A 24,552-nucleotide genomic window follows, 5' to 3' on the forward strand; every position below is an offset into this window, starting at 1 on the left:
TTAAGCAGGACTCCAGAAATCGAAAGAATCAATAGTTTGCTTCTTTAATTCATATGCTGAGGCCTAAAAAGCAAAATTCTAATTCCACTATGGTCTCTCTCAAGGACTCGTGCCTTTGAAACCCACCCTTATTTCATTTTGCTCTTTTTCCACTCATCTTTGCTTGATCTTTTAGATGAGCCATCCTTTCATCAGAATTTTCTTGGGAAAAAAAGCAATCACATTGCAACCTTGCTAAACCAGAAAGCAGTCGTAGAGAAGCTGGGTGAACTGTTTTGAGGGATTTTTGTTTGTTTCATTTCTCGACTTAAATAAATTGAATTTTTTTTTTTAAAAAGGACCTAATTTAAGCCCTGGTCTACAGCCATATTAAGAGTTATAATTAAAGATTTTTCTAGACCTAAAGAAGTTAGGTAGACATTTGTTAAATAGGATTTTATTAGGTACATATTGCTCTGGGCTACAGACTTGTACCAAGTAGTTCAATTAATCGTTAGTGCTACAGCTGGAAAAAAATACATAAAAGCAGCAGGGAAGAAGGGAGAAATTGAAATAATTCAGCCATGTAAAATGAAAGAAAAAAGTGCCTTAAGAGAGCAAGAAAAAATAGAAAATACAGTACAAAAGATAATTCCAGAAGCCTTTCTTTCAAAGGCACGGTGGACAAGGATTCAAAATTATAAATTAAATAAAAATGAAAACAGACTTCAGGAAATTTTCAAAGAGTATGCTGGAGTAGACCCAACAGTTGAAGTAAAGGAGACTAGTCTTTTTCAGTTCTCTTTTCTTTATTTTAATGGGCTCAAATATAAATTAGGAGATTTAATGAGAGGAAAAAATAATTGAAATCCCGAATGTCCGATTTGGGTCTAGGCATTTTCAAAGGGACTTAGAAAGTAAATAAGCTAGAAATCAATAGGAATTATGGTTCTCTAGATAAAACAACTGTCCCCTGAAAGAAAAACAGAACTAAAAAGTCTATCCTCTAAGAATTGGGAGCCTCTAGAGAGGGATACTTACAGTTAGTTATTGCAAGGAGAAACACTGCTGAAAGAAACAATGTCCCATTTGACTAAGAAAGAGAAAGATGGGGACGCCTGGGTGGCTCAGTTGGTTGGGCAGCTGCCTTCGGCTCGGGTTATGATCCCAGCGTCCTGGGATCGAGTCCCACATCGGGCTCCTTGCTCGGCAGGGAGCCTGCTTCTCCCTCTGCCTCTGCCTGCCATTCTGTCCACCTGTGCTTGCTCTCTGCCCCCCTCTCTCTCTGATAAATAAATAAAATCTTTTAAAAAAAAAAAAGAAAGAAAGAGAAAGATGATGAACCAAAATCTATCCAGTGATGCAGTTTCAAGGGAGACATTAGCACCCAACAATTCCAGCCCTTCCTCTAAATTTCTGTTCCCAGATCTCAGACACCACTGTGCGACCATGTCAATTATACCCGTCCTCAGGGTGGGCCCATGTCTAGCTTGGCTAACCCTCTACTCCCAGCTTCTACCCTAGTGCCCGGCATGGAGTAAGTACTCATTAAATATCTGTTGAATGGTGAATAAATAAATGGATAAAGACAGTGAACATTGTATGGGCACACTGTTGTCCATGCCTTAGTCCAAAAGAATGAAACCTCTAAACTGAGGAATGAGCTTCCATCATTAATTGGTGTGAATCGGGCTGGAATGACTGGGAACCCCTACCCCACCTGGATCTCGCAGCAGGCTCCTGACTTCCCCTCCACTCACTGTCTACTCCCTGCTCCTGTTGATGTGATCACCGTAATTGTTTTTGTCACTTAGATGACTCCCTGAGGAGTTCATAATTGAAAAATGTGCAGATACACACGTCTCACGGAGTACACTGGATCCTAAAGTCTCCTCCGGTGGGGCAGGAGAATGTGCTCAAACCCAGTTCTTGTTTCAGTATCTCCCCCTGAGGCAAAGCCAGGGATCTGAGCTGGAGCAAAGAGCTTTTGCTGAGGGTGGGACAGGGGCTCTGCCTTTGTGCCTCTGGCCTGTGTAGAGCTAACAACAGTAATAACAGTAATGGCTAAGTCTCCAGGGCAACCAGGACCCCTTTCAATACTTCCAGCCTGGGGTGCTCTGTCCCTTGGAGGGCCCTGAACCCCTGGGCCTGCTTGCCAGGACTGACCCACTGGTCCGCTCTGGCTTCCCTTTAGGGCTCCTCTCTCAGCACCTCCCAGCCGCAAGCTCTGTCCTAGCAGAAGGCCCTTCTTCCTTGGCCTGGGTTTCACCTTCTTGTATCAGGTGGCAGACCAGCTGGTTCCAGGCCCAAAGCAGGTCTTCTGGCTCCTCCCAGAAACCAACCAACTTCGGAGCAGGAAATCCTGCCCCTCCCCAAAGAGTGGGAAACCGCAGGGAAAGAGAGAGATGAAACAGAAGGGAAGGCGGAGGAGGAGGGAAAGGGAGAAAAGAAGCAAAAGGAAACAGGAGATCAATTAAAAGAAGTCAAATTTGGTTGAAACCTCAAGGTAAGACTTTTTAAAATCACGTTATATATAATAGCATCGCTATTTGTTCCGGGGCCTAGTACACAGTAGGCCCCCAGAAAACCGCTGTTGAAATAATGCATCTATTGGAATAAACTGGAGGTCTGGGCTGAAGAGAGATTTCAATGTCAATGCTGGTAAAAAAAAAAAAAAAAAAAAAAAAAAATGCCCGATGAGATTTGCAGTGTGTAGGAGGGAAGATATGATAAGACGCAGATGGAACGGGATGTCTGTTACTGGCACTGGGAGCATTCTGATCATTTTGGGACAGAAAGTAAAGTTGGAACAAAAAGTTGCAAAAATAGTTCTAAAAGGTCTGCCTGTTCTTTTAAAATCGTACAAAGATTGCAGGTCGTAAGCATTTTTTTAAAAATTGGCTTTCAACCGATGACCGAGCACAAGCACCAGGCTGTGTGTTGGGAATTGCTGAGAACGCCGATATCTGCAGGCTACAGCCAGTCATCGGACCCCCCAATATTATTAGTATTGAAACCTGGAGCCTCGAGGAAGGCTCCATTTTATCGCAAGAAGTCTTGTTCAACAGACCAAGGGAGGCCGAAAGGTGTCAATCAAAATTCTGCATGTGCTGTTCTTCTGTACCTTACCCCCGGTCCAGGCTGACTGCTCAGGGTACAGACCCTCTGAGCCTTAAAAAGGGCCTGTTCAGGGAAAATTCCAAGGCACTTCCTTCTGGTCAGTTAGAGAAACCCGAGGGGAACAGGAAATGCCATTCCCCACCCCCACGATTTACCCAAACCCTCACTTGCCATCGATCGACCAGACCAACCAGAAGGTTGTCGTTGGCCCATGCAGTCACTTGGGGCGATTAAAACAGCTGGACTCGGGCTTTGGACCGGGACTGTACACGATGATGATGTGTTTTCACAACAGTTGGCTTTTAAGAGTCCCAGCTCCCCCAACTTTCCCAACAGTGCAGAACAATTCAGAAGGACACATTGGAAGGTTTTTTTTTGGTTTTTGTGTTTTTGTTTTGTTTTGTTTTGTGCCAGCATTTCTTTTTGGGGTTTGTGTGGGTAAATCCGTCAGAAGCTGAAAGGGCGGGAAGGTAGGAGAGGTAAGAAGTGAGGAATCCCACTTCTGCCTGCTTGCCAAGACTGGAAAAGAATTGCCTTTCCCTCTTCATGATATATGAAAATATCATATGATAGGAAAAATAGATGATATGAAAGTAAAAATCCAAAAATCCTACCTCGCTCTTTATATTAGTATCGGTACAACCAAAAGCTCCCTGCATCCAATTACTGAGCTGGAATAAACCTTAAAGGTAATCTAATTTAATTCCTCTTGTTTGCCAGCTGAGGGGATCAGAGCCAGGACAGAGAAAGGGCCTTGCAAGGTCACATATATGTTAGTGGTGGAGAGGAGACTGGAATTCATTTCTCCGGGTCTCACCCTAGGGCACTTAAAAAGACACCCAGACTTTACAGGAAGGTGCCCCAGACACCCAAGAACTCATAAACACCGCATCTGCTGATTAAAAAAATACTCAGTTAAAAGATGCTTAAGTAATCCCCTGCCTAGCAGAATGGGAGAGAAGGAAAGAGTTTCCTAAGAGTTAAGCTTTTCCAGAATCTGTTTTATAACTGTTAGAGGACTAGAGAGAGAGAGAGAGAATGAGAGAGGAAAGATTGAAGGCAGGTTTGTCAGGAGACAACTAGAATATTTTAAATTCCTGCCACGGACCCAGCATTTTGTGTCATTTCTTTATGTAATTTCATAGTATCCTCATTTTACAAATAACATTTTTAAAATTGGCTCAAATTCACAGAGGGAATAGGATATTATTATTTCTGTATCTCTCATCAGTCGGCCCAGGCTCACGCTCTGGACTAATGTAGATATTTATAGTCAGTGACCGTTAGGCTCTTACTTGGGCCACTCCCCAGCAGGGACCCTTCTCCAGCCATTTCTACCTACTTGAGGTTCCTCTGCCATGTCATGCTATTTGTAGACTCCTTGCCTGAACACACACAGTCCCCTCTATTGGGGTTGCCCTTTGCCCATCTTCCTCATCTCGGTTAGTTGTATTTCTCCTTCAAAACTTAGCTTCAGGGCCACCTCCTCCCAGGAGCCTTTCCCAACATCTGGACTGATTTGGACACCCTACTCTGTATTCCCACAGCACCCTTTGCAAACACCCCTATGATAGCATATTATTATTATGTTATTGTGAGCTTTGATTTACCTGCCTACCTTCCCTATAATTAATTATAATTTCTTTGAAGGAAGATACCAAATATTGCTCAGATTTTATTTTCTGGCACCTAGCACAGTCTGGGCATATGCTCGTACTTGTTAAATGTTTGGGGGGGGTGAAAGGGATGAATGAACAAATGAAATATTTCCCCTCGTTTTCTTCCATTAAAATGATTTAATGAACATTTCATTTCCATGTGCCTGAGTCTCGAATAACTCGGGGGAAACAGATGTGACTATTATAAGCTTCCCATCATGTCAAGCCTGACCAGCTACTCAAAAAAGCTATCTAGGATTAAATGTGGCGGTTGAACAAACATTAATTTCTGCTTCCTGATAAAATGCACTGAGCACAGTAGAAGAATTTACATGCTATAAACCACAAGGACAAGGAGAACTGGAATAGAAACAACGGCAGATGAGAGATGTCAACACTGTTTGGAAGATGAAAAGTGGATGGATGAGTGATAAGTGACTTTGCAAAGCTGACACTGCTATGCAAAGAGACTGCTGAAGCCCAAGGGCCCATGATGGGAAGCCCACGAGAGGCCAAAGAGTGCAGGAGAGTGTCAGGGATCGGGGTATCAGGCATCTCAGCACACAGCCCCAGAGATGGGGGTGGGGAGTAGGGGAGATAGGAGACACTCCAGAGTCCCTCTCTTGCCCCACAGTGAAAAAGGGAAATCGATTTTCTGGAAATACTGGTCAAAGAGGCACCAGGCTCAGGGACGCCGGCCACAGCACGGGGTGGGGTAGGCACAGAGGGAGAAACAGAGGGATTAGAGAAAGATTCAGTTCTGAAAGATGAGATTCCCCAGCCCCTTGTCCTGGCTCAGCTCCCGGACCAGGAACAGCGCAGTTTATCCTTCATCCTACTCAAGCCTGCACTAGGGTAGAAGAATCCAAGATGCCTCCTTGTAGAAAGTGCCCTGTAGAAAGAAGACCACAGACACTGACATTTGGGGGTCCCTCAATGACACTGCCAAGCACTCTCTGGATTACCCTCCGGCAGAATCCAGCAATTGACAAGCCCTGCCCTCACACCCAAAGCTTCCAACAGCCAAGGAATGGGCTCTAAGCATGGAATGAAAGTCTCTGGCATTGAAGATGGAGACTCCAACAAAGTAATCCAGAGAGCAGAGGAAATCATTAACAACAAAAGCCAACACAACATTAAAATTTTCCCAGAGGTAAAAGAAGACAGGGCAACCATGCATAAAGATCAGGAAGCCACTGTTCCAAAAAAAAAAAAAAATTACTGGAGAACAAGAAAGAGCTTTTTTTTTTTTTTTTTTTTTTTTTAAAGATTCAGTTATTTATTTTAGAGAGAGTGGGAGGGGAGGAGTAGAGAAGAGAGGGAGAACATCACAAACAAACTCTGTGCTGAGTGGGGAGCCCTATGCTGGGCTTGATCCCACAATCCTGAGAGCACAACCTGAGCTCAAAACAAGAGGCAGACACTTGAACCAACTACGTCATCCAGGCATCCCAAGAAAGAGCTTTTTTTTTTTTTTTTTTAAGATTTTATTTATTTATTTGACAGATCACAAGTAAACAGAGAGGCAGGCAGAGAGAGAGAGGCAGAAGCAGCCTCCCCCACTGAAGCAGAGAGCCCAATAAGGACGCCAAGGCTTGATCCCAGGACCCTGAGATCACAACCCAAGCTGAAGGGAGAGGCTTAACCCACTGAGCTACCCGGGCGCCCCAAGAAAGAGCTTTTTAAAATAAAAATACAACTAGAAATTTCAAAATTAAAATGAAGCACTGGAAGATAGAATTGACAGAATCTCCTGGAAAGTAGAACCAAAAGGGAGATGAAGGGACAAGAATAAAACCCTACGGGGTAAGTCCAAGTTCCCTGACATCTTCTAATAAGAATTCCAAGAAGAGAACAAGAGAAGGTGGAGGGGAATGCATTAATAAAAAGATAATTTCTCCAAAATTTCCCATGATGAAAGATTTGAATTTCCACATTGAAAAGATCCACTAGGTGCCCAAAACAATGAATGGAAGGAAAAAAAAGTGCCTCTCCACAAAGTACATTATTAGAAATGCTAGAACCCCAGGAATAAAGGGATCCCTGAAGTTCTAAAGAGAAGAAAAACACTTCACAAATCAAGGATTAGGAATCCAGAGAGCAATTGGACTTCTCAGTGAACAATACTGGTGCTAGAAACTGAAACGCAGTTCAGCCCAGTCTTCCAATTCCAAGAGAAAATCACCTTCAGTCTGAAATCCTTACCCAGACAAACTGAGTGGAGGGGAATATAAACTAAACAAGCAGACAGAGCTGCCTCACTGGGGTTTACCTGGCCAACGTCTGATGGATTCATGCCACATAAAGATGTTCAATGTGAAATATCACTCCTGCATCCAAGGTGTCAAAAACATTTCTCTACCATTCATAAGGAAGTGAGCCAAGAGAGAAAAAAGGCTGAGTTCCCAGGTGGTCAGCAAAGGGAAAGTCCTAGATAACAGCTTGTCAAGCTCCCAGTTCATACTGGAACAGAATGACTTGGGGCTCCAGGAGGGATGTCTCCAAAGAAAAAAATTAGATTATTCAATGAAATTGACCAATTTATTTGAGTTGTAGAGCTCTTATCAGAGCATTTGGAAAATATGGATGACTCAGTAAGAAAACAAAAATGAGGGGATTATTAACTCCAGGAGGAAAGGGGAGAGAAAAAAAGAAATGCAATCACGGTACATTATACTGCTGTGCTGTAAACAATTGATCATAATAATATAAACACCGACTATTGATTTAATTAAAAATTGTGCTATTATGGTTCTAGGAATCTAAAAGGCAGGAAATGAGCATGTGAGCCTTGTAAGAAAAAGCAAAGTCCTAATATTCCTTAGTAGGTAATCAAATGCACAATTTCTAAAATTGCAAAATCAAGAAACAGCCATGAAAAGATATTGTTTAAAAATATGGAGTTGATTCCCAGAGGGAGGAAAAAGTAAGATTTAAACCAGTGATTGCCTTTGAATGAGACTAGGGCACGGGGAAGGGAGGAACAAGGATCGCTGTTACTCATTATAACCCATTTGGTGCCATGTGACTTTTTAAACCCTCCTCTTGTATTATATTAATAAACAAAAATTATTAAAAAAAGAAAATAAGAGCGAAAATGGCTCAGTCCTAACAGCGGTCTCCCTCGGATTCCATTCTAGCTAGCAGTCAACATGTTGATGCCTGGAGCCATTAAATTAAGTCTCGAACAAGCTATAGTTAAAGTATTTACCTAATTACCCAGAGCAGCTCACCAGTCTCTCCACATTCACTTCAGAATCGCCTGAGGAGCTTTGTAAAAATACAGATGCCTAGGTCCTGCCCTTGCCGGTTCTGATTCCACCGGCCTTGAGGGGGCCTGGAAACCTGCCCCTAGTTCCCCCAGATGATTCAGTTGCACAGCAAAGGTGCAGCAACCACTGGACTGGAAGCCGAAATTGTGAGTGCGTCTAGGGAGGGGTCAGGGGGCGGGAAATGTGATGTGTCTGTGTGTGTGCGCGCGCGCCCGTTCGCGCGCGCGCTTCTGTGTACATGTCAATGTATTATGAGGCTATCCTTCTCCCTCCCTCCCTCTTTCATCCCCTGTTATCTGAACTTAACCCATAAATACCTCTGGACTGCTAAAAACATCGCCCGAAACGAGCCCCCATCGTATTTTAAACCCTGCGGTCGGATCTTTCTCTCCCAACCCTGGGGCTCCCTCTGCTGGCAGAAGCCCGTTAAATCGCTTAGTTTCCCAAACCTAAAAACTCATTCCATTCCTAAGAGGTCATTTTTCCCCTGGGGTGGTTTCCAAGCCCTTCCAGAACTTCCTGAACCCTCCGGGTCAGATCGGCCATGGAAAAGTCAACCAACGGGGGGAAAGACTTTCTTGCCTTACGTGTGTGAATATATAAAGATCAGGAGGGAGCAGGACGAGGCAGAAATGACAGTGAGAGGTACATACTGTAGTCAAACCCGAGGAAAAGGAGACCTTAAGAAGTTTCTCCTCCCCTCCTTCCTCCAGCTCCGCCAAGAGATATGGATGAACGGGAGCTGCACATCCATCTGCCTCCCAAAACTCAAAGGAAAGGAACACCTTAGGCTGAGGAGCTCCCTGAATTTGGAAGTGGAAGACAAAGGGTTCGATATCCACGTTCTTCCTACCCTCTGGAGAAAAGTCGCTCCAAAACATTTGAATGGAAGCTTAACTCATTGCTCTTCATGTGCTTTATTCTCCACCCCAAAGCATTCTGGCTTTAGCTCCCCAGAACCTTCTGACACAGTCTCTAGGGACTCCAGTATGCAAGACCCAACCTATCCTTGGCACTTTATCATCCTCCTCGACCTTCCAAAACTTCAAGGCTGTGCTTCTCCCATCTCATTGAGATTCTCTTCCCCCACAGACTACCTGTTTTCTCCAGTCATCCTGCTTCCTGATCCTTCTTGCCCTCCTTCGCTGGCTCTCCCCTTCTGCCTGACCCATAAATGTTAGTGTACTATCCCCACTTTGTACCCTTCACCCTGTCCCTGGCAGTCTCATTGATTCCTGCAGTTTTAATTTTACTGACAAGATTTAATTCTCCCAAATCGGTATCTCTAGCCTAGACCTTTCTCTTGAGCTCCAAATGTCTACCAGCCATCTTTATCTGGATGTATGGAAATCACTTTCCTTTAAATACTCAAAAAATGCTCTCTGAGTACCTACTGTGTGCCAAGCACCATGCAAAACCTTGGAGATACAATGGCAAGACAGACCAGGCCTCTGCGTCCCAGAGCTAGGTGCTGGGAAAAACAGACAAATGAACAACTGTGAATGCCAAGTGATGGGAGCTGTGACATGAAAAATGCCGAGTGGTCCAAGGGAGGGCAGGGAAGATGATTTTGAATGGTAGAATCTGAAAGAAAAGAATGGGGTGGGTAGATAATTAGTCCCTGGGAAAGGATTTCAAAACTTATGAAAAACTCACAAAGCTAAAATAGCAAGTCTGGACTTTATCCTAAGAACAATAAGGAGCCACTGAAGAATAATTGGGTGGAGTAGAGCTCATGGGGCACATCTGCAGTGCTGGCAATGGTAAAGTGTTAGCAATGGTTATGCTGGATGGTAGTAGACCCATAAGGATTTCACTCTATTGTTATGCTTTATAAATTCTTTATTTATAATGGTTCAGATTTTTTTGCACATATCAAATGTTTCACAGCCTTTTTTTTTTTTTTTAAATGACTGGATGATAGAAGGTGAGACAGGCAGAAGAATGAGGAGATTCCTAAAGCAGAAAATAACAGTGGCGTGAGTTAGGACAGTCATAGCGAAGGCAAAGATTAGGCGATAGGTCTAGAGATAGAATTGGGAAGTAGAATTGACTAGACTTGATGAGTAATGGAATTTGGGGATAAGGAGAAGGAGGAATAAAAAAGGAGTTCCAAGGTTCTGGAGTATTCATTGGATGAATGGTGTAGCCATTAATTGAAATAGAAATCCCTAGGAGGTGATGAGTAAAAATAGCAAGGTCACTTGGAGAACAGTTTGGCTGTTTCTTAACAGAAACACTTTGGCTATTTCTTTAAAAAGTTAAACATAAATGTTCCATATGACCTAGCAATGCACTCCTATATATAACCCAAGAGATAAAAACATGTAGACAAAGGCTGTCCACACATTGTGTGGATAGCAACACTGTTCATAGCAAATAGCAACACTGTTCATAATAGCCAAAAAGTGGAAATTCCAAATGTGTGTATTGGTGAATGGGTAAACAAAATATGGTATATCCATACAATGAAATATGATTTGGCAATGGAAAGGAACAAAGTCCCAATACATGCTGCGATATGGGTGAAGCTCAAAAGCATTAGGCTACAGTCAAAGAAGTCAGACGCAAAAGATCATGTATTAGTGATTCCACTAATACGCAAGACAGAAAGATTATTGGCTGCCTGGGGCTGGGGATGGGAACGGGGAATATTTGTAAATGGGTAAGAGATCTTTTGGGGGTGAGGAAAATGTCCTGAAATTCTCTTGTGGAATGGTTTCCCAACTTTGTAAATTTATTAAAAGCTATTGAATCCAAAAAAGCTGTTTAAAAAAAATCAGGTTAGTTTCAGCATGTTGAGTTTAAGGTTAAGTTTAGGAGGAGCTTCCCTAGGACCCTGCAATTGCACTATTGAGTATTTACTGCAAAGATACCAATGTCGTGAAAAGAAGGGCCATCTGTATCCTAATGTTCATAGCAGCAATGGCCACAGTCACCAAACTGTGGAAAGAACCAAGATGCCCTTCAACAGACAAATGGATAAAGAGGTTGTGGTCCATATATACTGGACTTTGGTCCAGTATAAATGGAGTATTATGTCTCCATCAGAAAGGATGAATACCCAACTTTTTTATCAACATGGATGAGAGACTGAAACAGATTATGCTGAGTGAAATAAGTCAAGCAGAGAGAGTCAATTATCATATGGTTTCACTCATTTGTGGAGCATAAGGAGATGGAGAGAAGTGACTTGGGGGAAATTGGAGGGGGAGACGAACCATGAGAGACTGTGGACTCTCAGAAACAAACTGAGGGTTTGGGAGGGGGTAGGTTGGGGGGTTGGGTGAGCCTGATGGTGGGTATTAAGGAGGGCATGTATTGCATGGAGCACTGGGTGTGGTGCATAAAAAATGAATTCTGGAACACTGAAAAGAAATTTTAAAAAATAAACTAAATTTTAAAAATTGAATGGATATTGTAAAATAAAATAAAATAAAATAAACAATGCAACAGATGTCTACCATTTAAAAAAAAAAAAAAGGCATTAAAAAGGTGAGGTTGAGTAAGCAAATGGTTATACCACCTGACACTTAGGAGACAATGCTGCACCGGAGATAGAGATTTTTAAGTTTCACCAATACAAAAATAGTAATTGGAGCCATTGGAGTGAGGGAAATCCTATAGGGAAGAGAAAGAAGAAAGGAGTGAGAACAGAATCAGGGCCAACTCCAACATCCAAGGAATCCAAAAGGGAAGGGAAACCTATAAAGAACACTGAGAAGAAGCAACCAGAGAGTAGGAAAAAAGCCCAGAGAATATAAATGGACAGAATCCAAGGGAAGAAGATGCTTTGGGACAGGAAAGAGAGCCCAGTAACACTGTTAAGCACAGCTCCAGGAGGCCAGAAGCCTCCAGAGGCTCGGGCATAGCATACAGAAGGAATGAAATGTTGATGGAGGGAGTGAGGCTGGATTGATGAGCCTGAGGAGTACCAGAGACCCAGAATTTCTGACACATGGCAAGAGGGAAGACAAAAGGTCAAAACAGGCAGAGTTGTGGAATAGGGCTGGAGACCCCAGGGGGCAGAGGTTCCAAGTCTGGAAGTGAATGGCCACAACTGCAGATTGCAGCCTTGGATATACCAGGCCCTTAAAGATGCGATTCCGGCTTACTTCTCTAAGCAGATTACTAACCATGTAACCCCACCCCTTAAATTCAGTGATCCTGCCATATGGAATTGTTTGCAGTTTCCCAAACATGCCATTCTCTTTCACACCTCCTTCTATTTTCTCACACAGCTTCCTCTGCATGGAATGTTCTATAAACCAGCCCTCCCCTCTCCCACACACACTCCTGGAACCCAACTCAGTGCTCACTCTTACCCTTCTTCATTTCATTCCTGCTCTTGTTTCAATATGGATCAAGGTTAACCTTGCCTCTAAGGCCCTGCCTACTTGCCCGTCCCCCACGTGGAACAGCCTGTTTCCTTCGTTACACCCTGGGGAGGCCAATCTAAGATAGGCTACCTTGGCATGAATCTTATTTTGAGTTAAAAGCAATCCAAACCCAGCACATTCAGGAAAAGCTCTTTAGCTCCCCCCAACTGCCTTCTTGTACCAGGAAGAGAGCTAGAAAGGAGAGTCCTCTTTACCTTATCTGCATAACAGGGGAATCCTTGTTTTCCAAATCTCTCCTTTCACCTTCCTGCTAATGGTCTTTCTCCCCTTTGTTTCTTCAGAACTCTACCCTTCTCCTTAGCTCTTATAAGTCTCATGTTGCCGCACTGTCTTTGGAATTTTGTGTCTGTGTGGATTCACTGTATGTCTGAAAGTAAATTTGATTTTCTCCTGTTAATCTGTCTCAAGCCACTTTGATTCTTAGTCCAGCAGAAGGACCTTGAAGGGTAGAGAAATTCTCACTCCCCAACAGTTGACGTAGTCAGCGGGATACTTTAACTCATTGGATACTGCTTGCCCCAGACACAGCTGCTGCTCAAAGATCCTGGGACATCTGACATACAGCTGGCAGAAGGTAAGATTTCTTACCATGTCAGTCTCCCAGAATCTCTATCGGCAGAGTTCAGTGGCATGAGAGTCCTTTTTCCCTCTATCTAAATTTAGATTAGCAGGACAAAATATTCGTGGAACTAGTTCCTTGAGTCTAGCAACTCTGGTTAACTATGCTAAGACAACACGTTGGTTACTGATCCATTTCTTTCCAGAGATGGTTTTTGTTTTTCTTTGTCTGTGTCCTTTGTGTCTTTGGTCATGGAATGTGTTAGGTTGATACTGGGTTGCCCACTGAATTCCCTGCAATGCATACACAGTAAAATAGCACATAGTCCCCAGCCTTGTGGCACATCCCTCCTAAGTATTTGTGTGGTTCTAAAATGATGTAGGAACTGAAGGCATAAGAAAAATTAAATTTATTTTCTACTTACTTACAACCCATTGACGAGTCCTTGACACAGGCAGAGTGACCTTCCTCTGGGAGCTCAGATGCCTCAATGTTGACACTTTGCTAAGGGCAAAAGGAAATCTTAGCTTGATGCCCCAGGATCCTATGAGTCTACTTTAAACATATAGAAATTCCTTTGGAAACTTCCTTTATCTCTACCCCCTAAGATACTTGTTAACAATCATCTCCAAGCATATGGCCCACCACTATACCTCTGAAGGGTCTCATAACTGTGTTTTTACTAAACAGTAATAAGTGACATTTTCCAAACAATAGCTAGCTCACTCAGGATCCTGGAAACCTTGTTTCCAAACTACCTTGGAGGTTTGTGCTTTCCTTAACCCACTCCCAACTTAAAAGTATAGAATTAGCCACTTCCTTATGACTCCAGTACAACTCTTTCTGCCCATGGGTTCTGCCCTGTGCTTTAATAGGGCTTTTTGCCCTAAAGACATTCTCAAGAATTCTTCCTTGACCATTTGTTCTGAACCCCAACATCAACATCACTTTGGTGTCCAAACATGTGGCTCGAGTCTTCTCATTTGGACTCTGAGCTTCGGTGCAAACTTGGTGAGTACTTTCTCTTCTCTTTCTTTACTTTAATTTCAAGGCCTTTTTAAGGAGTATGGTCTTATTGGAACACTTTCATGTCAATTGTTCATGCTACAACCCTCCAATCCTCTAGTCCTCCAGTAGCTACTCTACGGGGAGGAGAAAGCCTGCCTTTTGGCTGGAACTTAGAACTGTGGTCAGAATTGAAATGAGACCCAGAAACTTGATGCCCTCTCTTTACGCATGTCCTTATACAAAGCTGTCTGTCTTGGGCACAAGATGGCCACCTAAGTCACTAGGATGGCTGCCAATCTTTAGGACTCCCATGTGAAGTTCCTCCTCTTTGGTCCAATGTGATCCCCTCCACATCTCTTGTCTAGTCACTTCTGGCTGGGAGACCTCCACTCAGAGCTGGCCAAAACCATACCTGATTGAATTAAAACCCAAACAGGGACCATTTCCTAGGGAAGTTGGGTGTAAAAGTCTACATGTTAGAATGTCCCTTAGACCATCATGAATTTCCATCTTTACTATTTTCCATCAATGTCCTCTATTAACTACTTAGGTTATTTGGGTAATTTCCCCTTGTAAAACTTTTCTGATGTTTTCCATGGGTTAAAAACAATGGGTTCTTCGTGGCAAGGCAAGGCACAGTCTCTTCATCCATACCTGGCACCCATTTGCAGTCTAGAATGCAATGGGGAAGCTGGGGGCTGCTAGCATCCCTCCTGTGGGGACTTTAATGGGAAGGCAGTGATCATAGTGATTTCATTCGAGGGGCACCACCGGTCACATTGACATCTGGAAACTCTGACGTATCCTGCATGGGTTGCCACCTGAGAGTGGGGCGGTGGGGTGGATTTTCTTGGTAATGGACCTTCTCTCTTCCTCAGTTCCCAAGGACTCTCCCTTTTAGTGCCTTTTAATGCCTTTTAACCCACTATAAATTCAGTGGGTTTAATGCCTTTTAACCCACAATTCCGATTGCAAAATTTAAGAAAGGACAGATCTCCTGTAACACTGCATGGCCTCAGTAGGATCAGTAAGATCTCTTCTGCTGGAAACAGGGCAATGGACAGAGATATCCTAGCTACAAGACTTCATGGCTCTAAATCAGGACCTGGATTTAACAGCCTCTTCCAGAACATGTTTAGTCAGTAAACAGGCCAGTAAACTCCCTCTTGAGATCCTGGGTGATAATTATCTAAATAGGTCTCCTCCTGCCAGAACCCAGGTTGCTGGAGGAAACCAGCCACCATGAAAGGGACACTGACCCTCTCTCACCATTTCTCCTCCTAATACATGTGGGAGCCTCTCCCTCATTCGTTTCCCGGGTTAATGGCTACAATTGGAGCCAACTGTGGTTAGTGTACCTCAGGATGGGAACTTTAAGGAATATTCCCAAGCAGCTGCCAAAACTCCCTTTGTTTCGGGGAAGTGCCCTGTCTTTTTTACCCCAACATCAACTAGATATTTCTGCTTTGGTGGGGAAAACAAACAAACAAACAAACAATACCCATAACATGATTTCTGCTCATCTGTGAACTAATGAGGTTTAGAACAAGGAACCCTTTTTCTCTGCCTTCTGGCAGCTCCTGGCCTCCTACCTTTCCCTCCCCCTCCTCCTATTTCTGCAGCACCTTGGGTAGGGCCTGTATAACTGGTTCCTATACCGTTCTCAGTGCCTCTGGTGCCGTTGGCTCCTCCTCCTCCCCTCGCTGTCATGGAGTGAAGAGCACCCCCGGACTTAACACCACCCACTTCAGATTGCCCCACGGTGCCCCAGGTAAAAATGACAATGGGGAACAAATTGATTGGCTTTTAAGTGGACCCAGGCGGAACATAATTTGATATTTAAACTAATTTAAATTTGTTGGCTTAAGATAGGTCTTTAGCATTCTTGGCACCAAGTACAAAACTTTGATTCTACTTTTTACTAAAAGTCAAACTCATGTTTTCTCTGTTGCCATATGTTAGCAAAAAAGATGACTTAAGACGATAGCTAGTTTTGTCCGTCTCAAAGTTTTCATGGGTAATTGTTATGATAGCATTCGAAATGTTTGGTAACCTGAGTTTAAAGTTTTGTTTGGTTGTTAAATTGGGATTGGAGTCACTGGACATCTAGGTATTTTCCAAATGGAATAAAGTGCTAAAGTATTGATTACTAAACATAAGGTTTATCTGCTTTTGACTTCTTATTGCAGAGAAACTAAGGATATTTGGGTCTGTTGGAAAATCTGCTTTGTGCTTAAATGTATCTGTAAATTTGCCATCTAAAGAATTCTGGTGTGACAGTTCACAATTTATTACTATTTAGTTTTCACTGGAGACTAAGGTTTCTAAGGGTTAAAATTCGGCTAAATGTAATTAAGACTGATGGAAATAAGGGAAACAATTCTGTATGTATAAGAATGATCTAAGAAATGGGAATATATTTTTGTGGAAGGTAAAATAAGGTAATTTTGTCCTGAGACTTTTTTGTAAAGGTTTTATTTATTTATTTGACAGGGAGAGAGAGATAGAAAGAAAGAGTTAACAAAAGAGAGAGAGAGAGAGAGAACAAGCACAGGGAGCAGCAGGCAGAGAGAAAGAGAGAAGCACCCTCCCTGCTGAGCAGGGAGCCCAATGCGGGACTCGATTCCAGGACTGTGGGATCATGACCTGAGCCGAAGGCAGATGCTTAACTGACTGAGCCACCCAGGCCCCTTAACTGCGACTAATTTGAGAAGAATCAATTAGGAAAAAATCTGAATGCAAAGGAAAGTTGTAGAAGGTTTGTGAAGGGAAATCCTTGGAAAGGAAATTTAAATGTGGTCAGGATGAACTGAGGTTGACATAAATGGATTTTTAAAATACACTGGTGGAGTGCTGAGGTGGCTAACTAAGTCAGTTAAGCGTTGGACTCTTGGTTTCGGCTCAGGTGGTCATGGTCTTGGGGTGGTGGGACTGAGCTCCCTGTCAGGCTCCACACTCAGAGTGGAATCCGCTTGGGGTTCTTTCCCCTCCTTCCCATGCTTTTAAGCTCTCTCTCTCTCTCTGTGAAATAAATACATAAATGTTTTAAAAAATATACAGGTATAAAATTGGAATTCTGCTTTCTATCTGTTAAAAAGACAAGTTTTCTTGCATTGTTGATCTGCTCTTGATGAGAAAATGTGAACAAAGATGTTTTCTCTTTGCACAGAAAAACCAGTGGCTCTGTTTTGTCTTTATCTGGTCTTTGGTGATCTATAATCCTATTTAGGCATGTGCCTAAGACTTTCTAAGGCTTTAATGAACTTTCCCAAGATTTAAATCATAAACAAAATCTCTCTAATTAGGCTTGTTTATTTGGTGTGTTACATTCTAATATAAGGTCACCACTTGATATTCTGATTACTGAAGTGTTCTCTATCACAGAAATAAGTGTATTTGCTTGTCAATTGCATCCTAATGAACTCATATTGATGGGGTTTTGGAATCTAGGTGAAGTTCTGTGGGGTGCCGTCTGGAGCCAACCACCAAGAAAGAATTCTTGAGACATCTTTGGTGCAAAATGGTGGTTTCATTAAAGCACAGAAACAGTACCCATGGCAGTAGAAGCGGCTGCACAGGGGTCTTGAGGAGTGGTGGTTATATACTTGGGGATTTCAGGGAAGTAAGGAAAAGGGAGGTTTCAAAAGACTTTCATATGCTAAAAGGACTAACTTACAAGATTTCTGAGGCCATGGCATTGTCAAGTCTAAGGTGGTTTTCCCCTCTAGCAAAGTATTAACATTAAGATAGTTGGGAGGTCCCTGGAAGAATGTCACACATGTTCCAAGGGGCAGGGGAGGGGGAGTTGCAGGGGGGTTGGTTTGTCTTCAGCCAGGCTTCTATTCCTCATCAAAATCATTTCATTAACAATGTCCATTTCTGAGTTTTTGTCATTTGTAAGTGTTCTGATGCTCTTATAAAACATGTTTCATCTTCAAGGAGATTCATAAAAAAGATTTTTAGGACAAACAGAGTATTTGATATCTTTAAGATCATAAAGCTGAAATGGGTAAGAATTCCCAGAACTAAAAAGCTACATTCAAACTAAATAAGAATCAGTAAGATGGGACTCAATGAATTGAGAAGTATGATTATAGTTTTTGGACTCTTGTTTAAAATATTGCTGGTTCTCTAATGTTCTTCTAGATTAAGGAAAATTTCTCTTAAGATATCTATGACTTAGAAAAATACAATAAAATACTCCTTTGTGAACAAACTGAGGCATTTAACTTTTCTTTCTATCTGAACCCTCTGAAATTCAAAAAGTCTCAGTAAGTATTCTTTCTTCTGTGGCAATCATACTCATTTGCATAAGTTCAATAAGAATCTGTTCTCCTTGTAAAAGGACACCATTGGAAACGCTGGTTATTTTACCAAGACTTTGACTGGAATGTCATATTTGAGAGACATGCATAGACTCAGATATGACCAAACAGCTTTGAGAAATTGAGATTGACTTTATGAAACATGGAGCCATAAAACCCCTTGGAAATGTTGGCCTGATACAGAGTTCCCAGCAGCCTCACCGAGTGAGTAAAGAATATCACTCCTGGCAGGTGCATGAACCTCAGGTTACTTTGGGGACCACAAGAGGAGAAATTCACCCAAATTTACAGGTATTGCAGGTGTGTCTGATGGCAAGTAATTGGCTTGGCTTCTGGCCTGGAGAGGCTACTAAAAGTTCGGTCTAGGTTCCTTATGAAAACTTTCTAGAAAAGCTGATTTTGAAAAATCTATACAGCCAGTTGCTATTGTTGCTGAACTTAGGTAAATAATTAGGCCACTTTAAAAAAAAAAATGGACTTGCTTTTCAAACGAATTAGTCTTGATTTGGGTATCTCTGGAATTAGGAGTGATTATAGAGAGAAAGAATTATGTTTCAATTACACACCTTTGTGGATGTTAAATTCTAGTTCTGATTGTCTTTAACTGCTGTTTGCCGAAACTAGACAACTTGAGGTAAACTTCAGAGAAATTGCCATTATAGCTCATGTATAGACAATCCTCATGCTTGTTATTCTGTGGGGATAGTAACAGGACCTCAGGGGCATATGATTATTTGAGCAGCTGGAAAATGGAATTGACTCCCCAACAACTGCAAAACACAACTAGCACCTTAACCAATTCTGTATGGCCGGAATGACAATATCGTTCCCTAAAAGTCAGAGTGTAACCCACACTATGGGGTTAACTATGGACTTGTGAAGATAATGGATGACCCCACTTTCCTTATGATTGGATTGGAGGATGCATTTGGAGATACCCTTATCTCCTGAGACAAGTCTTCTACCACTTTCCAGTGATTTCTTATAATTAGGGTATTATTAAGACTAGACCTAAAACAAAGAGGGCTTCTTGATGGTTTTATCCCTCTGCCATATTTGTCCTAGGAACTACCTCTATGGAGGTAAAATTGCAAAAAGAGGCTTTAGCCAAGCACACAACAGCCCTCCTGGTAGAGGAAGCATCAGACCTCACTATGGGACAGTCCCTAACAGTGATGACTCCACATCAGATCCAGAGTGTCTTAGAGACCAAAAACCACCAATGGATGATGGGAGGCTGACTTATTAAATACCAGGCTATGCTCTTAGATACACCTGAAATAATACTTAAAATTTGTCAGATTTAAGCCCAGCTACTCTTGTGCCCAGGCCTGACCATCACATTCCCACATTAGAACATGACTGTTCAGAGATTATTGATCTTGTTTATTCCAGCAAACCAGATTTAAAAGAGTCCCTATTGAAAACACGATGACAGTTGGTTTGCTGATGGCGGTTGTTTCATGGAAAAGGGGATAAGAAACGCTGGGTACACTATGAGTCAGTCTAACCCCAATTTTGAGGCCAAAGCCCTCCCATCATATGTGTCTGCCCAAAAAGCAGAGTTAGGAGTGTTCACTCGTGCTTTACAATTAGCGAAGGGCCTCGAATAATATCTATACTAACTCTAAATATGTCTTCCTAGTCCTACAGGCCCATGGAGGAATTTGGAAGGAAAGAGGATTATTACCGAGCTATAACTCCCCAGTCAAATATGGGACTGAAATTATGACTCTTCTTGAGACTGTAGGCCTACCTAAGGAGGAGCTGTAATTCCCCTCAAAGGACATCAAAAGGATATGACTTGAGAATCTAAAGGCAACAATTTAGCAGACATACAGCTAAGCAGGCAGCACAAAATCAACAAACTGAATTCTTATGCCAGTCTTAATTCCAATAAAGCCCATAACTCCTGTCTATTCAGATCAAGAAATTCACATAGCCCAGGAATGAGGATATACAAAATAAGTACAGGACTGGCTTCTTAATAAGGAGAGAAAATCCTTTATACCCACAAATAACCAATGGAAGGTAATACATGGTTTATACCAAGCTATCCATTTGGGTAAAAAGGCCCTGGAACAAACGGTTTAAAATATCTCTGGTGGAATTAGCTTAACCACTACCATTAAACAGGTCAATCATGTGCTATCTGCAGCAAGCAAATCCTAGAGTGAGACTCGCCCCGGCCCTCTTTTAGGGCCAGTCGGAAGGCAGGGGATGTATCCTGCAGAGGAATGGCAATTAGATTTTATGCAAATGTCACCTTTCCTGGATGGATTGAGACCTCTCCTTATAAGACAGGAAAGACCACTGAGGTGACAAAAATTTGATAAAAGAAATTGTCCCTAGATTTGGACTGCGTTGGTCCCTACAATGTGATAACAGACCATCTTTTATCATACAAACAACTCAGCAAATAGCGCAGGCCTTAACAACTGATTACTATTTACATTAGGCCTAGCATCCACAGTCCTCTGGAAAGGAGGATCCAAAACCAAGTAGCCCTTGGTATCCTGACTGCTGCTCAAGGAGGCCCAGAATTGGATGGCTGGCTCCTAATGGGAACCAGTGACTATGCGGTTTTGACTCATGGCAGTGGCTTCCCCCAGGCTGGATAGGCCACTGTACTCTGGATTTAGCCTGGAGGCATAGACATATTATTAAAACCCATCCAACCTTGCAAATTTAAAACCACGGCGGTGGGGTGTTGCGCCTGGGTGGCTCAGAGGAGTAAGCCTCTGCCTTCGGCTCCAGTCATGATCTCAGGGTCCTGGGATCAAGCCCCGCATCAGGCTCTCTACTCAGCAGGGAGCCTGCTTCCCCCTCTCTTTCTTTGCCTGCCTCTGCCTACTTGTGATCTGTCAAATACATAAATAAAAATCTTGAAAGAAAGAAAGAAAGAAAGAAAAAGAAAGAAAGAAAGGAAGAAAGAAAGACAGACAGCAGTGGATATGTTCTGTTTCATTGGTATGAACATCTAGTGTTCATCTTTGTTCCCTCTTTGATACTGGAGGATGTCATTTGGCACATGGAAGCACTTGATAAGTACACAGTCAAAGCCCTAAATGACATTCAAAATAGCATTTCCCTATTAAATGCTGAAGTAACACACATGCATAAAGCAGATTTACAAACTAGAATGGCATTAGATGTTTTAATTACTGCACAAGGTAGAACTTGTGCTATCATAATAACATTCCAGATTATCACAAAAAACATTTCTGGGTTTCTAACTGACATGAATACTCAAATTGGCACTTAAAAGGATCCTTCTCTTTCTTTAAATGATTGGTTGAACCCCTGGACTCCAAGAGGATTTTTGCCAACTATCAAAGGACTTTTATTTGGGCTTCTTTTTTCTTTTTGTTATTCTAATCATGTTGGCTGTTTTCTCCCATGTCTCTCCACCTGGTGCAGAGACCCCTTTCCTGCCATAACTCAAGCCAACAGATGCTCCTTTCCACTTGGGAAGATCCAGCATGTGGTCTCCCTTGAGTTCAGCTGCCTCTGCCTTTCATAATTCCTATATGTATAAATCCCCAACTGACCAGTGTTGACCCACAGATAGGGATGTCTCCATCCCCATATTCATCAGAGGAAAGCTACAGAAGATAAGACCTTCCACCCTCAGAAACCTTAAAGATTTAAGGGTCAAAATTATTCAGGGGGGAATGATGTGGGAAACAAGCAAAAGAAAAATTAAATTTCCTGGGGCACCCAGGTGGCTCAGTGGATTAAGCCTCTGCCTTCTACTCCGGTCATGATCTCAGGGTCCTAAGATCAAGCCCCATGTCTGGCTCTCTGCTCAGTGGGGAGCCTGTTTCCTCCTCTCTCTCTGTCTGCCTCTCTGCCTACTTGTGATCTCACTCTCTGTCAAATAAATAAATAAAATCTTTTTAAAAACTAAATTTCCTTACTACTTACAGCCCATTGACAAGTCCTTGAAACAGGCAGAGTGACCTTCCTCTGGGAGCTCAATGGCCTCAATGTTGACACCTTGCTAAGGGCAAAAGGAAATTTTTGCTTGACCCCTCCTCCACCCCCTCCACCCAATCTTCCACACCCCTGCCCCAGGATCCTGTGAGTCTACTTTAAACGTATAGAAATTCCTTTGGAAAACTTCCTTTGTCTCTACCCAAGAGACATGTTAGCAATCATCCTCCAAGCATATGGCCCACTGATACACATCTGAACGATCTCATGATTGAGTTTTTACTTAACAGTAATAAATGACCTTTTCCAAATAACAGCTAGCTCACTCAGGGTCCTGGAGACCTTATTTCCAAACTACCTTGGAGATTTGTGCTTTCTCTAATCCCCTTCCAACTTAAAAATATAGAACTGGCCACTTTCTCACGACCCCAGTGCAGCTCTTTCTGCCCATGGGTCCAGTCCCTGTGCTTTAATAAAACCACCTTTTTGCGCTGAAGACATTCTCAAGAATTCTCTCTTGACAATTTGCTCTGAACCCCAATATTTCCACACCACAAGAGACCCAAGGCTTTAGCTAAAGTGGTTAGGAGGCATATAAGATTTTTCCTTTTTTTTTTTTTTTTTTTTTTTGTTCTGTGTCCTAAGAGCTTGGCTTTGTGACCCGTGAGAATATTCTCTTTGGTTGTCATCATTTGAAGGATGTGTTTACCAGGGTACACCTTGGTGGCTAGCTGAAAAGACTAGAGATTGAACTCCGACTCTCTCTCTCTCCCCCTGACCTTTCATCCTGGGCCTTTCCACCTCTCAGTGGTGTTTGCCATGAGAGCATGTCTAGACCATAGGAACCTTCATCCTCTCAACCGTCATTGCTTATAAATGCTGGGAAGTCCCATTTCAATAGCACCTGCCTAGTATCACAGATGAGTGGCCTGTGACTGGAGGACTCTTATGATTCCGTAAGAGACTGAGATGCCTAAATTATAACCATAACCGCTATTTCTGCTTCTGTACATTCGCTTGCTAACCCATGAGGAGATGGAAAATTACCAGCAAACTTTCTAAAGGCACTCTGTAACCACACAACCCCCGCCCAGAATCGAACCTAGCAGAGTGGCCACTCCCGGACCCCCACTGGGCTCTGGGCCAAGAGATAACAGCCATCTGGTGCCAGAGAAACCCCCACCCAGAATTGGACCTGACAAAGTGACTGCTCCCGGACCCCCCACCCAGCTTTGGGTACGGGAGATAATAACCATCTGGCACCCCGCGGCTTCACAGGGAGACCCCCGCCAATCCTGAGGTGACACACACCCTAGAGGTGCCAACCAAGCAGTTTGAAGAATGACAGCCCTTTGACCTAACCAATAATCTGTTCCCAGCTATTTCCCGCTCTGTAGCGTGCCAGTCATATTATAGAGTTGCTGTTTGATTTTCCTGCGGTATGTAGTGATTTGTTACGAGATACTGTGATGTATGCTAAGTCCCTGCCTCCCCAAAAATAGTGTATAAAAAGTGCTGTGATCCTGAGCTCAGGACCTCTTAGCGTCACCGGCAACGAGTGCGCAGAGGTCCGGGTTCGAACTCATAATAAACGACCCTTGCTGTTTGGCTTTGACTCTGGACTCTGGTGGTCATCTTGGGCAGGGGGGGGTCTCGGAATTTGGGCACAACAAGACCAGACACCATTTCAGGACACCATCCTTACTGCCTGTGCAGTGAAGACCTTTTCTTTCTCAGACTAATCTTGGGAGTAAATTTTGGATCATGGCGGCTGCACCATCTATGCCCTCTTTGAATGACACTTGTGTCTTTGGTTAAGCCATTAAAAGGTTTATTGGTTTGAGTTGCTATTAATAGGTCCTACTCCTCAATGGCCAGGTGATGAATTCTTTAAATTGGCTCTCTTTAGAAGAAAAATATTTTTTATAGAGAGCTCCCAATTGTCTTATTAGTATAACAGCTAACCTTAGGGAGTCCTTTGACAAGATGCAAGAACAGAAATTAGACTTAGCACAAAAATAAATGCCCACATCCAATGCAAGTTTTCCTAAAATCTGCCTTCTTTAACTTCCCTTTCCCTACAAGATGTCCAGGGAGCATCCAGCCTATTCTCTGGGTTCAAGGTATGCAAGTTACTTATATAAATGCTGAATGCCAGGAAATGAACTTAATAAAAGTACCCAAGGTTGGCAGTGAGGCTGGCTTTGATCCTACATCCCCGGGCTAGATGTATAAGCAGGATCTGCCAGCTTTAGGCATTCCTGTGCCATGTCCTTTATAGGTGTGTCCTAGATC

At 42.8% G+C, this 24,552-nt stretch overlaps 1 protein-coding gene across 7 annotated transcripts in view; it reads left to right on the forward strand.

The window, feature by feature from the left end:
• The first annotated feature begins 2,354 nt into the window (after positions 1–2,354).
• HSD11B1 (hydroxysteroid 11-beta dehydrogenase 1) overlaps positions 2,355–24,552 on the forward strand; it is a 65,432-nt gene continuing 43,234 nt past the window's right edge. For 2 of the 7 annotated variants that reach the window (XM_032318457.1, XM_032318461.1), the window contains exon 1: positions 2,355–2,485. Coding sequence is in view for 3 of the 7 variants with exons in the window: in XM_032318456.1 (XP_032174347.1) it covers positions 15,530–15,767 (238 nt within the window). In the remaining 4 variants the exon portion in view is untranslated. Of the gene's footprint in view, positions 2,486–7,990; positions 8,176–12,873; positions 13,004–15,411; positions 15,768–24,552 lie in introns of those variants that run through there. The other 5 variants (XM_032318458.1, XM_032318459.1, XM_032318456.1 and 2 more) reach the window with 5 other exon arrangements.

The sequence above is a fragment of the Mustela erminea genome, chromosome 17, assembly GCF_009829155.1.
Source record: "Mustela erminea isolate mMusErm1 chromosome 17, mMusErm1.Pri, whole genome shotgun sequence".
Lineage (NCBI taxonomy): Eukaryota > Metazoa > Chordata > Mammalia > Carnivora > Mustelidae > Mustela > Mustela erminea.